Consider the following 13,068-nt stretch of genomic DNA (forward strand, 5'->3'; position numbering starts at 1 on the left):
CACTGGGGTTCAGGCTGTGGAATCCCCCAGTGTTCTTAGAGCTGACACTGGGGTTCAGGCTGTGGAATGGAATCGGCAGGGTATTCATCTTTAAGACCCACAAATGCATAAGTAGACCAGCATTTCATGCACAACTGTGGCAGTCTGTAGACGACCAGACACTTGTCTGGGTGCCACAGGCCATGACTCTGACCACAGAACCACTGGCTGGAAGCACTAAGTCTCTCAAGGAAGCAGCTTTCCTGGAAGAGATCAGTCAATTCCACTGGACATGCAGTTGAGCGTCAGCTCTGAACCAACCACGAGGCACGGTGTAAACTTCACTCAGCCTTGTCACCAAACATCACAAGTGTCTTCAAGTACATGTGACAAAGCTTTCCTAATTTAGACACAACAGCAACAGCTCAGTCGGAAAAGCAGGTGTGCAGATTCAAGCATTCAGCCATCAAGTCTGCCTATGAGACTCCGTAAGTGTCAGAATTAAGCTAGCCCTCACTCCCTTGACAATCCCAAGAAGCCTAAATGAGTTTTTAGTGTACTAGCATAACCTACGAAAACGCCAGTAGGTGTAGTGACTCAGGGTGATTATCTTATGACAGACTGCTGAGCTCAGTTACAGGAGCTGAGTCGTCTGCAAACTCGGCAGCCCCCTGCAAAATGAGAAGGGCCTCCATGGGCTGATGTGAGGCTGGGATGAGACAGTTCCTATAGAGAATTTACACCAGTCTGGCTGGAGGCAGAAACTGTAAATCCTTGGTGTTGGCATGAGAGGAAGGTACAGTTGGACAGGCATGAGACTTAAGGCCTTGCTGGCTGGGATCAGGCTCCATATTCTCATGTCTTGACTTTGCTCTAAGTAACTCAGAGTTTGTAAAATACAAGCTTATCCTATAGAAGCTTCAGGAATAATTTTGATATGTTTGCTATACTGGCATAAATGAATAGCATTGTCCATATGTTTACATGTATAAACATCCAGGGCTCAGTAAGTTCTCAGGACTAGAATGGGGACTAAACACAGTGGCAGATGCCTGTCCTCCAGAGTGGGAACAGAGACAAGCTTACATAGCAAACAGTTGTGAGCGTGGTGATGTGGACCTAGCACAGGACCTTCAGGGACCTCAGTGAGCAAGCGGCTCTGGCTGACACCAGGCGTGCTCAAGGCTTGATTACACAATGAAAAGCATTCTCCACTTGAACACATACACTGTTTATTGTTTTTACTCAAAAAGATAATGAAAGAAAATGAAAGATAATGAAAAGATAAATACTTATTAAGTATGAAAAGATAAATACTTATTAAGTATGAGCAAATTCACAGTTAATTATGAACAAATTGCCAATTTGGTTAAAATTTGCCATCTTGTGAATTATAATATTTCATTTAAGCCATTTATTTACACAACATGTTATTTTCAAAAATTTTGACCTCTGACCCAAGAAAATAAAGCTTTGCGAGAAATATTTATGTCGACATTCAAGTCTATAATACACACTTTTTCTTACCAATTCTCTAGTTATTAATACAAAAGTCAGTGAGCTTGAGTTCCACTGGGTGTGACCCCCACAGGGGGCAGCAGGCACTGCTGGTCCTCAGCACCAGGGATTGCCTGGTGTACTGACGGCATCCTAGCAGAGGTGAGACTCGGTAAAGGACTTTACAGACTTGACTACAGCACCATTTTCAAATCAAGCCTGGCATAATACAGATGCCATAAGGTGTGGATGAAGGCAAGGAAATAAGGAATTGCAGAGAAAACGGGGATCCAGAACCAACAGGAAAGGGCCTCTCTCACCAGAAACCATCAGGTCTGCTGTATGTACACAAACACAGAAGGATCCTGGTAGCTTCAAACAGACACAACCCTTCACTAGAGAAGGCCAACCTGACTAATGCGGGCCTTCCAAATCACTCAACTAGCAGGATGGAGTAGGTTCTGAGGAGTCTCTCTCTTCACACAACTGCTCAATACCAGAAAGCTCCAGGAATGTCACAGGCAGCATCTTAAAACGCTTCTGACACCTTCCAATAGGACTGCTGTCCAGAAAAAGCACTACTTTAGAAATGGTGCCACTGAGCCACTGAGCTGGAGCGCTGGGCACAGCAGCCTCTGTGACCGTCTCCTGACCACAACAACAATACAGTTATCAATAGCTATAAATTGTCAGAGGAGAACAAAGTGTCTTTCTAAAACAAAACAAAACAACAACAACAAAAAAAAAAAGGGAAAAAAAATGAAAGAAAAGTAAGTTGGACTGCAGGACGTAAGCAGGAAAAGGCCATAAGCCCCCTCCCCGTCAGTCAGTTCCTCCCTGACCTGCACGGGTGAATTCCACAGCCATTCCGCATTCAAGAAGGAACCCTGGGCCTCTCTAAACCAGAGCACCAGTCAGTGAGCGGGCAGACACATAACCACTCGCACTCACTTCTGAGACAGGAACTGCCTGGAGAGCACAGACTCAAGGGACTCTGCTGTCACTGAGCTGAGGTCCCGGAGCCCCAAACTCTTACCCCTGTTCAAGGGCAAACAAAAAGCAGGGCCAGTCAGACCTCTGGTCGCAGTGGAGACCTCGTGTAATTTGGTGACAAGGAAAGGTTAACTTTGTTTTGGTGAGCCCGGGCACACGCACCTCCATGATAACATTAACATAATATTTAAAACTTCTCACATTTATTTTATAACCAAAAAACCTTTAAAAACACTATTGTTTGGGTAAGAGGCTCTTTAACATGCAAGGCTTAGCGTCAGTTGTCCACAGAGTAAGTCCTGTCTGGCTGACGGATCTTAAGGGAGGAGCTCCCGTGAAAGGCCGCCACAGGCAGCGCATGGACAAGAATGGGGTCAGACAACCGAAGCGCGATCCCCACAGTTCCTAGAATACGCTCTGACATTCTGTGAGAAAGCTGGAATGTTTTACAATCAGGAAGAGAAGCACCAGGCTGTACAAAACCTAGATCAATGTGGTAAGTTTGCAGAAAACCCCATGAGAAACACAGAACCTACAGACAGAAGTTCTTCAAGGATTCTAGTGGGAAAGCAAGCTTGTAACAACATAAAAACACAAAGGAGACTAAGGCCTGGGACTCATTCCAAGTATCACTTACTCAGGGTGACGTCTGAAATCACGCTGTCAGACACAAGCCAATGTCTTCAGGTGACAGCTGAGCTAGAGAAGGCTTCTCATTGGCAGTTTTACTATCAGGAACAAGAGCCTACGCATACCCCTATATTGGGAAAACGTCATCTATTGAAAACCAAGAAGGGAGGGCTGGGGATACAGGTCAGCAGTGGAGAGTGCCAGCCTAGCAGGTGGGAGGCCCTGGGTTTGAACCCCAGCACCACCGAAACAAAACCAGAACAGAGCCAGGGAAGATCTTAATTCTCATGACTGCCATTTAAGAGTTAGACTGTGGTGAGGTAACACACAACTGTGTGTTCCACATGACCTGGAGAGGGTGTGACATCTTCACAGCTGCTCAACTGGTGTCTTCTGCTGGGTGCTGTCAGGGGACATCTGTGGTGTCGCCGACTGAACCTCTGTCTTCACAGGCAACACGGCTCTCCAAAAGAGAACAAAGACAAGCACATTATTTGACATTAATGCCATCGGAAGAGTTTAAAAGTAAGGAAAAGGCCGAGGTGAGGGAAGATTTGGTTGGCTTTTGTAAACGTGACAGACACAAACCCAGGCATGTCTGGGAAGAGAGAACCTCAACTGAGAGAATGGGTCAGTCAGGCTGACCTGTAGGCAAGTCTGTGATGCACTCTCATGATTAGTGATGGATGTGGGACGGCCCACTGTGGACTGTGCCACCCCTGGGAAAGCAGACTGAGCAAGCCATGGGAAGCAAGTCAAGAAGCTACACCCCTCCATGGCCTCCACTTCAGCTCCTGCCCTGACTGCCCCTGTGAGGTCAAAGAGGGCCTTGCCTTTTGAGGTTTTTGGTGCTTCTATCACAAGGAGAGAAAGCTAAGACAGAAAGCTGAGAGAAGAAATATACGAGCAAACAGAAGCATCAATGAAGTGAGAGAACACCTACAGAGAAAACCACAAAACCTTCTAACCCGAGAAAGGCAAAACTGAGATAAAGCCCCGGGAGGAATAAATGCAAGTCCGGGAGAAGTGAGAACTCAAATCCTGAAGACCAGGTAATGGTAAGTAATGGATGCCGTCGTCGTCGTCGTCGTCGCCACCACCATCACCAGCACGTCCACCATCATCAGGAAGGAAAAGACCCACAGAGTGTATTGACAGCCATCAGAGGGACCGGAGAGAGGGACAGGAAAAGGATGCATGTGAAAACAAAGCTTGGAAAATCTTCCAGATTTAATGAAGATATGAACACAGCATCCAAGAAGGCTCAATGGCCTCCAAATGGGATCGGCTCAGACGCATACACCCAGACACATCATAACCAGTCAACCCAAAGCAGGAGAGGACACAGAACACAGAATGCTTAGATCATCTGCAGATGCCTCAGCACAAACTATGGAGTCCAGAAGACAAAATGCGGAAGGAGTCAAAGTGCTTAAAGAACAAAACTTCCACCTAGAGTTCTTTATCTGGGGAACCAGACAAGGAAGGAAGGGAGGAACCAGACAATTCGCAAAAACAAAGGCTGGGGAGTGGGGCTTGATGCCACCCTCTCTGAAGCGTAACAAGTGCTGAAGGGCGTCTGGAGATGGCTGGGTGGGAAGAGCCCTGGCTGCTGCTGCAGGGGAGCTTGGTTAGAGTCCAGCCTACACATCCGCTCCCAGCTCCTCCTCACTCAGCTCTGGAGGGTCTGCTGCCCTCTTCTGGCCTCTGTGGGTACCATACATGCATACAAGTGTGCAGACCTATCCAGTGCTGCACACAACTGCACACAAAGGGGAGGAAGGGATACTAAGGCCATAGGCTGTTACTGCCCTGGCTTGCCGGTCCATGATATGACTTAGGACACTAACACATAGGAATGACTTGGGTTTCTGTTTGGGGGTTTTCGGTGCACCGACAAGCAGAAGGAAATGGATAAAGAGCTCCTGTGGGGTAAGAAAGCTTCCTTCGAGGTGGGCCTTTCTTATACTTTGGATTTAAACTTTTAAAGAGGGATGTATATTTGAACTATGTATGTCTGTACTTCCCCTCAGTTGGTCACACTCCAGGGAGTGCCTCTATCACCCTAAGCATTCCAACTGGTGGGAGAGAGCTATTTCATCGTGGCTGTGCAATGCTGTCTCACACAGAAGGAAAGGACTGTGGCTACACACAGAGACCTTTAAGACTAGGACTGCTGACACTCGCTTACGGGAAGTAGGTAGGGAGTCACTAGACCCTCACTGCAGACCCGTCTCTTTCCTACACTTACCTCCCAGTTCTGTATTTCACCTCAGGTGTCCTCTGTTCTCAGGAAGTGATGAGAGTCTACAGAGTGCAGAAGGGGCTGAAGGGGTGGAGAGCCCCATCTGTGGGTCGCTCACACTGGGGTGAGATGGTTTCAGAGATATGGGTGTTTGGCATTGCCCATGCTCTGTTAATGTCAGCTCCATTAACTCACTGGTTTGCCAAGTCTGCCTTTACTTTAACAGTATTTGGCCTGGGGCTGGGCTCTACCTGGGGTGGTCAGACATTTGTTTATGCTTCTCCTAGGAAACTTCAGTGTTAAAAAAAAGATCTGTATTGAAAAACCCAGCACACACTGTACTAACTACTCAGCACGTGCACACTCTGCATTTAAGGCCCACAGGTAATGGTTTAGATGAGGACATTGCCTGGCACAGGACAGTCGCACAGGACAGTGAGGCATGGCGTGCTTACCTGGAGGTGTCTTTCCTGAGGGGTGGAGTGGCTGTGGATCCAGGAGCGCACCTTGGCCAGCTCCTCCCTCTGCGCAGGAGAGAACAGGGGCTGCTGCCGCTCCATGTTGTGAAGCTTTTCCAGGTCTTGCTTCAGCACCTCATCTCTACCCCTAAGACCGAGAAGGCCTCTGAGCGCCATGCTTCCCTCCCAGCATGGACACACTTATCTGTTGACTCGTGACACACCCAGCTTGTCTGTTACACTGACACGGCTAACCTGTGCTTCTTGGTGGAAAACTGTGATGCCTTCATGAAGCACACCAGGAAATGCACTTCCCCATCCCCCTCTGCCGGGGCAAAAGCAAACTTGCGCATGTGCATCCTGGAAGGACAGTTGTGTGCTTGTGTCCTGGTTGAGGTGAACAGTGTTTTTGTCTGTATTGATCTGCACATGCGTGGATGCAATTTTTCCTTCAAGAATCATTTGTTGCTTGAATTGAGATGAACACATTTGTAAACACATTTTCTATGACTGTATTGAAAACATTTAAAGTCATTTTATGTAGAAAAACCACGTTAGAAATCAAATGAACAGCCAGTGTGATGGCTTGAAAGAGACGGTCACTTCTGGGCAAGAGTGACGACGGGACACTGTCCTCCACCTTTATGTACACACCACAGCTAGGAAGGCATGTCCCCTCTCACCAAGCCTGATTCTGATTTCAGGGACACACATGCTGGACACAGAGAACAGGTTTCCATATGTGTGCCATGGCACACTCACACGTAAACATGCAACAGAATAAACGGTATTATGAAATTGTTAGGAGAGTGCCTCCGTACCTCTCCGGAAGCTGGTATGTCATGAGAACACACTCCGGCGTCCGTTCTATCATTGCCCAGATGGACTCTTCAGCCTCCCCGGGAAAGGCTTCGTCTCTCTGTCTAGCCTGTGACCTCTGTCCATTCTCAGAGATTTCAGAAGCGTTGTCACTGCTACTGACATATATACTGCTGGCACTGCTTCCTGCCAAAGGTCAACAAAATAGAAAACACCCGTTAGAAGTTCATGTGCCAGAGAGGTCCTGTTCCAACTCTGGCAGCTACTTGCCCATCTCAGTAGTGAGTTTCTTAAGGCGTGAACTGGCTGGTTTTGTGTGCCAACTTGACACAGGCTGGAGTTATCACACAGAAGGGAGCTTCAGTTGGGGAAGTGCCTCCAAGAGACCCAAATGTGGGGCATTTTCTCAATTAGTGATCAAGGGGGTAGGGCCCCTTGTGGGTGGTGCCATCCCTGGGCTGGAAGTCTTGGGTTCTGTAAGAGAGCAGGCTGAGCAAGTCATGGAGAGCAAGCCAGTAAGAAACATCTCTCCATGGCCTCTGCATCAGCTCCTGCTTTCTGACCTGCTTGAGTTCCAGTCCTGACTTTCTCTGGTGATAAACAGCAATGTGGAAGTAAGCTGAATAAATCCTTTCCTCCCCAACTTGCTTCTTGGTCATGATGTTTGTGCAGGAATAGAAACCCTGGCTAAGACAAGGCACTAATCAGATACTTGCCCAATGACCTTACAATTTCAAATGGCTAATAGTGTTATTGATGATAGGCCCAGACCAGAGACAGCTCAGTAACCATCTATAGAATGTAATCCCTGTAACTCTCCATACAATGTAATCCTCTTGAGCAACAGGAAGGAAGACTACCACTACATATAATGAGGATCAATCTTAACAGCATTACTCTGAGAGACTCTTAATGCAAGAAGCTCTCACACTGCACTCCAGGAACTGAAGTGGTAGAAAGCAGTGTTAGGACAGAGGTCGACTGTCAGTCTGACTAGAAAACACCCTCACAGGCACACACTTAAATGCTTGGTCGCTGGTGGTGGAGGGCTCTGGGAAGTGGTAGACCACTGGGGCAGAATGCTTGAGAGGTGGGTCCCTGGGGGCAGGGAGGAATTTGAAGGTTTCAACATGGCCCCACTTCAGGTCTGAAGTGCTGCTTCCTGTCTGCTGTGCCGAGGTCCCTCCACCTCAGACTAAGATAGCCTAGTCTCCACTCCTTCCCTGCCACCATACACTGTAGCTTCCTCCTGTAAGCTGCCCAGTCAGATATTGTCTCAGCAACAGCTAACTCAGACAGCATGTAAAAGGTTACAGAACTTTCTAGAGCAACAGGAAAATTCTAAGTGCTTGTAACAATTATACCAATGTCTGTTTTGTCAAATATAAACCTGCTCGAAAGGAAGCCTACAAATAGACGGTGAAAGAAGGCCCAAGCTTCCTTTCTATGCCGCGTTGGCCAGAGTGATCTGGTAAGAGTGAGACAGAGTGATCTGGTAAGAGTGAGACAGAGTGATCTGGTAAGAGTGAGACAGAGTGATCTGGTAAGAGTGAGACAGAGTGATCTGGTGACAGTGAGACAGTGATCTGGTGACAGTGAGACAGAGTGATCTGGTAACAGTGAGACAGAGTGATCTGGTAACAGTGAGAGACTGCTTTCCTGGTGGCCTACCTGAGGCAGCTGCAGGCGGCGACTCCCGCTGCACTGGTGCTGTGGCCAGCTCACCGGAGGCAGAGTGACGGCTCCTACTGCCACTGTGACCTGTAGCACAGTGCTAGAGGGGAGGGGACAAAGCTACTTAATCCTCCGAGAGCTAGCAGCAGCAGCTCTTCGACTTCACCTGTTGAGTGGAATGAGACTCACATACGCAGGTGAGGAGTGAAGACTCTTAAGGCTGACGCTGAGAAAGTGCTTAAAGGTTCTTTGGAATTACTGTGTTCTGAACCCGGCTGCATGCCAGGCACCACACGAGGGTGGGCGTCCATACGCCTGTCATCTGGCAAGCACAAGTGGACACTCTATACGTTCTAAGCACAGTGTGTCAAACTCTAGGAACACAGCAGCAAGCAAAACTGAGTCCCAGTCCTCTGAGAAGACAGGCCGCACAGGGTGAAGCACCACGGAAACACTTGCAGCCTTCAGTCCTCAGCAGAAGCCATGACACAGCCATCTTCCCAGCTTTCTTGTGAAGGCACCACTGAAGCTGGCCCATGTCACAAGTGACAGAGCTCCCGTGTGAACCAAAGCCACTATATATTTTAAGATTTATATTACTAGGTCAGCAGATTGGGTGAAGGCGCTTATTTCTGATGGTCTGGGTCTGACCCTCACAACCCATGCTGTAAGGAGAGAACCAGCTTCCCGGGGTTGCCCTTTGACCTCCACGTGGACACTGAGGCACATGAGAACTCACCCCAACAGTAATAAAATGTACTTAAATCAGAAATATTTACTATGTCTGTATGTACAGGTGTACAAGTGCTTGCAGGTACCTGAAAAGGCCAGATAGGAACTGATTATGCCAAACACTGGCTCCTACCTTATCCGCCTGCTCCTACACTATGTGTATAAACAGAAAAGCATGAATTCTACATCTCAAGGTCAGCCTGGTCTACTGAGTGAGCTCCAGGATAGTCAGGGCTACAAAGAGAAACCTTGTCTTAAACAAACAGACAAAACCAAATTGTTTTTGAAGGACAGATGAAAACCCTCCAAGAATAGAACAGACGATTCCTTCATCTCTAGTCCACAAGTAGACAGGCACACCTCTCATCTCCACATAGCTGAGCTTAGTCCTAATCACAGCACTATGACTAGGCTGTCAGTGCTGAGCCCTGGCTTGGTGAGAGGACCCAGGCTTTCTCAAGCCCTTGGTACTGAGAGCAGCACTCACATGCTTAGCGTCTGCAGCAGCGCCTCTTCCCACTGCATCTGTAGACTCTGATGGTGCAGGCATCTCTTCCTGGAGTAAATTTAACTGCAATGGTGAGCTGCTCCGTGAACTAATGAACGGAAGCTCTTCACTGTGTAGCTCCCAGTTTTCCTCCACTCTCCTTTGGCTGTGGTCTGAAGAGGTTGGTTCCAGGTTTGGAGCCGTTGCTGGTACTAAGGGTGCCATTTGAGGAGAACCTGCAGCCCCCAGGAATGGGTATGGAGAGAATGATGTCGGCCACAGAGGAAAGAGAGGGGTGTTGTGCAGGAAATTGGTCATCAAAGAATCCAAATAAGCAGAGGGGAACGTGGAAACAGACTGAGGGCCAGCGGACAGAGGTGGACATCCAGCTGCAGCTCCCCAGGATGTGGAGTCCCCTACTCCCTGAGAGGCCATATCTTGGAGGAGAAAACAGGGAGCCAGGTAAGGGGTCTGGCTGGGAACTACCAGGGCTGAGGGGAAAGGTAGGACTGTGCCTTGGGGAGAGGAGAGAGCGGAAGGGCTCCAGTGGTGTTCATCTGGAAGGAGTCCTCTGACATGGGGACAGAGGTGGGCACCAGAGCTGCCAGTGTCCACAGATGTCGGCAACTTCTTCCGTTTGTGCTTCCGTCTCTCACTTCCAGCACATCTGCTCTGCTTAGAGGTGGACCCTGCTGCTGATAAGGATGGAGGCATGTTATAGAAAAAGTAAAAACCGAGGAGAAGTCACTGCAGGTAACTCTAAGTAGTATCTCATGAAGCAAGTATTTGCCAATACTTTTAAGAATACAAAAAGTTGTTCTAAATCAACAAAAATTCTAGGTAAAAATTAGTGCTCCAAAATCAACCAAATCCAGCACCTTAATCGGTTTCTTACTCTTATAAGAGCTCCTTCGTAAACTGTGGAGTAAGTGAAATCACCTGCTGTTTACCCTGCTCCCGGGTTCAGCTGGCCCTGCACAGCCACAGGGGCCAGAGCTGCCCACCGGGCCACCTACAGACTGAAGATACTCAGGAAAAAATACTGCTAAAATGAACATGTACAGACACCCCCATTATTCCTTCAACTGTACAAATGAGTTAAGTGTTAGATAAAGATAAGGATAGGGACATGGATAGCCTGAGTCGTTCACGCACAAATATTCTACCCTTTTACACAAAGGCCTCGAGTGTCTGTGGATTTGTGTGTCAGTGTGTCAGGTGGTTCTTCCTGGAAGCAATCTCCCACTGACACAGCAAAACAGTTGAGCCTGTGTTTGGTTCCTAGTAATGTAAAGGGTAAGGGATCCTGTAAATGTACTACCTTGAACACAGGAGTACTCAACATGGCTTCTGCTTTCTTGCTGAAGATAGCATCCGTAGGGCGAGGTCAGGATCTTTTCCCGGAACCTGTCAACATAGTTCTGCTCTTCCTTCTGTGTGTGTGCGGAGAGGACAGCCGCTGTGAGCCCCACGTGCTTAAATCCTCCTGCGGCCAGCTGAGAGGCCTTCGTTCTCAGGGTCCAGGGCTTACATGCTACGGCAACACTTTCTGCTGGGATCACAGAAAACAGAATTAATTATAACTAATAGCAACTGTTTATTTTTATTTTGTAACTCCCCTTCAATACATTTCTACAAACATAATTGTTGGGATATAAAAACTTCATCAGTACAGTACAAAAACTCTTATCTTTCTTTACATATATATTACTTTATGATTGTAATAATATACAGATACTATTTAGATCTTGATTTATAAACATGCTTCATGTCCTTACATTTTTAGATTTTTGGTCAAAATTATTAATTTAGAAACAGAGCTTGGGGTTTCCTAACTAACCTACCTGCCTGAGTTTGTTGCTTTCCAGAGCACTGGGTTATAAGTGCGTGCCATCACATCTAGCCTTTGAATTCCTTTCTATTTGTTTTTTAGAGACAAAGTCACTCTATGTGGCCCTGGCTATCCTGAATTTGTAGACAGGACATTGAATTGGAGGAGCTCTGCCTGCCTATGCCTCCTGAGCGCTGGCATTAAAGGTGTGTGCCGCTGTCCTTTGCTTAGCTGAGTTTTTAAAACAGGTAACACACATGATTCAAACACTGGGTTTTTAAAATCAATCTAGTACATTCTTCCTGCACCTTCCACAGTCTACCCAGTTTCTTTTCATTCTTCCCATGGAAAGCTGCTCTTTCACTGCCCTGCTAATTCCTGTACTCACAGACAAGGGAGCAGGAGCACAGAGGCTCACCTGCTGCCGCCCACCCTGTCTTCTCGCCTATGGCTCAGCTCCACTGCCTACTCCTCAGTGCATGCCATCTCATCCTCTTTACACGCAGCAGAGCATCCACTTTACTCATATGTATAGCTGCATGCGCCTGTATGCGGATGCTGAGTTGTTTCTAGAGTTACTGCTTTCAAGAACAGAGATCATGCTGGGTGCTGTGCTGGGTTTCCTAACACCCTTCCCACCTCTCAAAGCTATGCAATATCCCGGTAGCCTGGCGAGGCACGGGCCCATGCCACGCCCAGAAATGGGCTCTGACTTGGTTTGAGTCAACTTAAGTGCTGTGGACAGCAGAACATCAGGGACCAGACTAACTTTCTTGCCTCAAACAATGAACACAATGGACACAGTTACGAAATAAAAGTTTTCAGGGCCCTAAGCCTCAGGTGGAGTCTAATCAACTCCCTAAGAGGCGAGGCTAGAGCGTCCAGGAGAGTAGCAGAGAAGACAGGTGCAGAGAGATGTGGGGAGCCGCAGCTGCCACCCTATATATTGAACACCTGGTCTCTGGCCAGAGCAGTGAGCATTGTGATAAACAAGCCCTTATTTGGAAAAGCTGAGTGCCTCCAGTTTGTGATACAAGCTGGCATGATTTCCCGCAGCCTATTATGTCTTGCCACATAGCCGATGCTGATTGGGACCATGGAAAGTATTTAACCCTCGAGGGCTGGGGGCTATGGAGAGAAGAGAAAGAAAGAGAAAGGAGAGAAAGAGAAAGAGGTAGAAAGAAAAAGTACAAGGTTCCTGAATAAACTGCTTGGAGAAGAGCTCGTGGTTGCCTCCTTATTTCTGCTGGTCGGTGAGGCAGTGACAAATGGTGGCCCGTATGGGAAGAGACGTACGGGGACATCTTCTAAGGCTCAGAACTCCTGCAGTCAGGGCAGTCGACTGGTAAGTTCCCAGGTAAGGTGGGATGATAAGGGAAGGACCTCGGTAAAGAGGCAATAAGGTCTCCGGTTGGAGCGATAAAGTCCCGTTAAGGGCGAATCAAAAGTGATAGCATGGGGAACTCGCAATCTTGCCCCGTATTTGTTGCTCTTAAGGAACTATTAAAAGCAAAAAAGATAGAATTAAAGAGAGAAACCCTAGAAAGATTTCTGTCAGAGGTAGATATTGCTGCCCTTTGGTTCGCGGTGTTGGGTCACCTGACGCTGTCCAGCTGGGATGAATTAGGGAGAGATCTGGATTTCGCCTGGGAGGAAGGAATCATCAAAGGTGGAGTGCGACCAATCTGGAAACTGATTAGGAGCTGCCTGGAGAATAAAGTGT

At 47.7% G+C, this 13,068-nt stretch overlaps 1 protein-coding gene across 4 annotated transcripts in view; it reads right to left on the reverse strand.

The window, feature by feature from the left end:
* Positions 1-1,189: 1,189 nt before the first annotated feature.
* The window catches only part of Per3 (period circadian regulator 3), a 45,947-nt gene continuing 34,068 nt past the window's right edge, over positions 1,190-13,068 (reverse strand). The window contains exons 16-21 of one of the 4 annotated variants that reach the window (XM_031379567.1): positions 10,836-11,063; positions 9,515-10,206; positions 8,293-8,395; positions 6,624-6,807; positions 5,800-5,950; positions 1,190-3,562 (exon numbers count right to left, since the gene is read on the reverse strand). In XM_031379567.1, coding sequence (XP_031235427.1) covers positions 3,506-3,562; positions 5,800-5,950; positions 6,624-6,807; positions 8,293-8,395; positions 9,515-10,206; positions 10,836-11,063 — 1,415 coding nt within the window. In that variant the 3' untranslated portion in view covers positions 1,190-3,505. Of the gene's footprint in view, positions 3,563-5,799; positions 5,951-6,623; positions 6,808-8,292; positions 8,396-9,514; positions 10,210-10,835; positions 11,067-13,068 lie in introns of all 4 variants that reach the window. The other 3 variants (XM_031379565.1, XM_031379566.1, XM_031379564.1) reach the window with 3 other exon arrangements.

Source organism: Mastomys coucha, unplaced genomic scaffold (assembly GCF_008632895.1).
Source record: "Mastomys coucha isolate ucsf_1 unplaced genomic scaffold, UCSF_Mcou_1 pScaffold18, whole genome shotgun sequence".
Taxonomy (NCBI): Eukaryota; Metazoa; Chordata; class Mammalia; order Rodentia; family Muridae; genus Mastomys; species Mastomys coucha.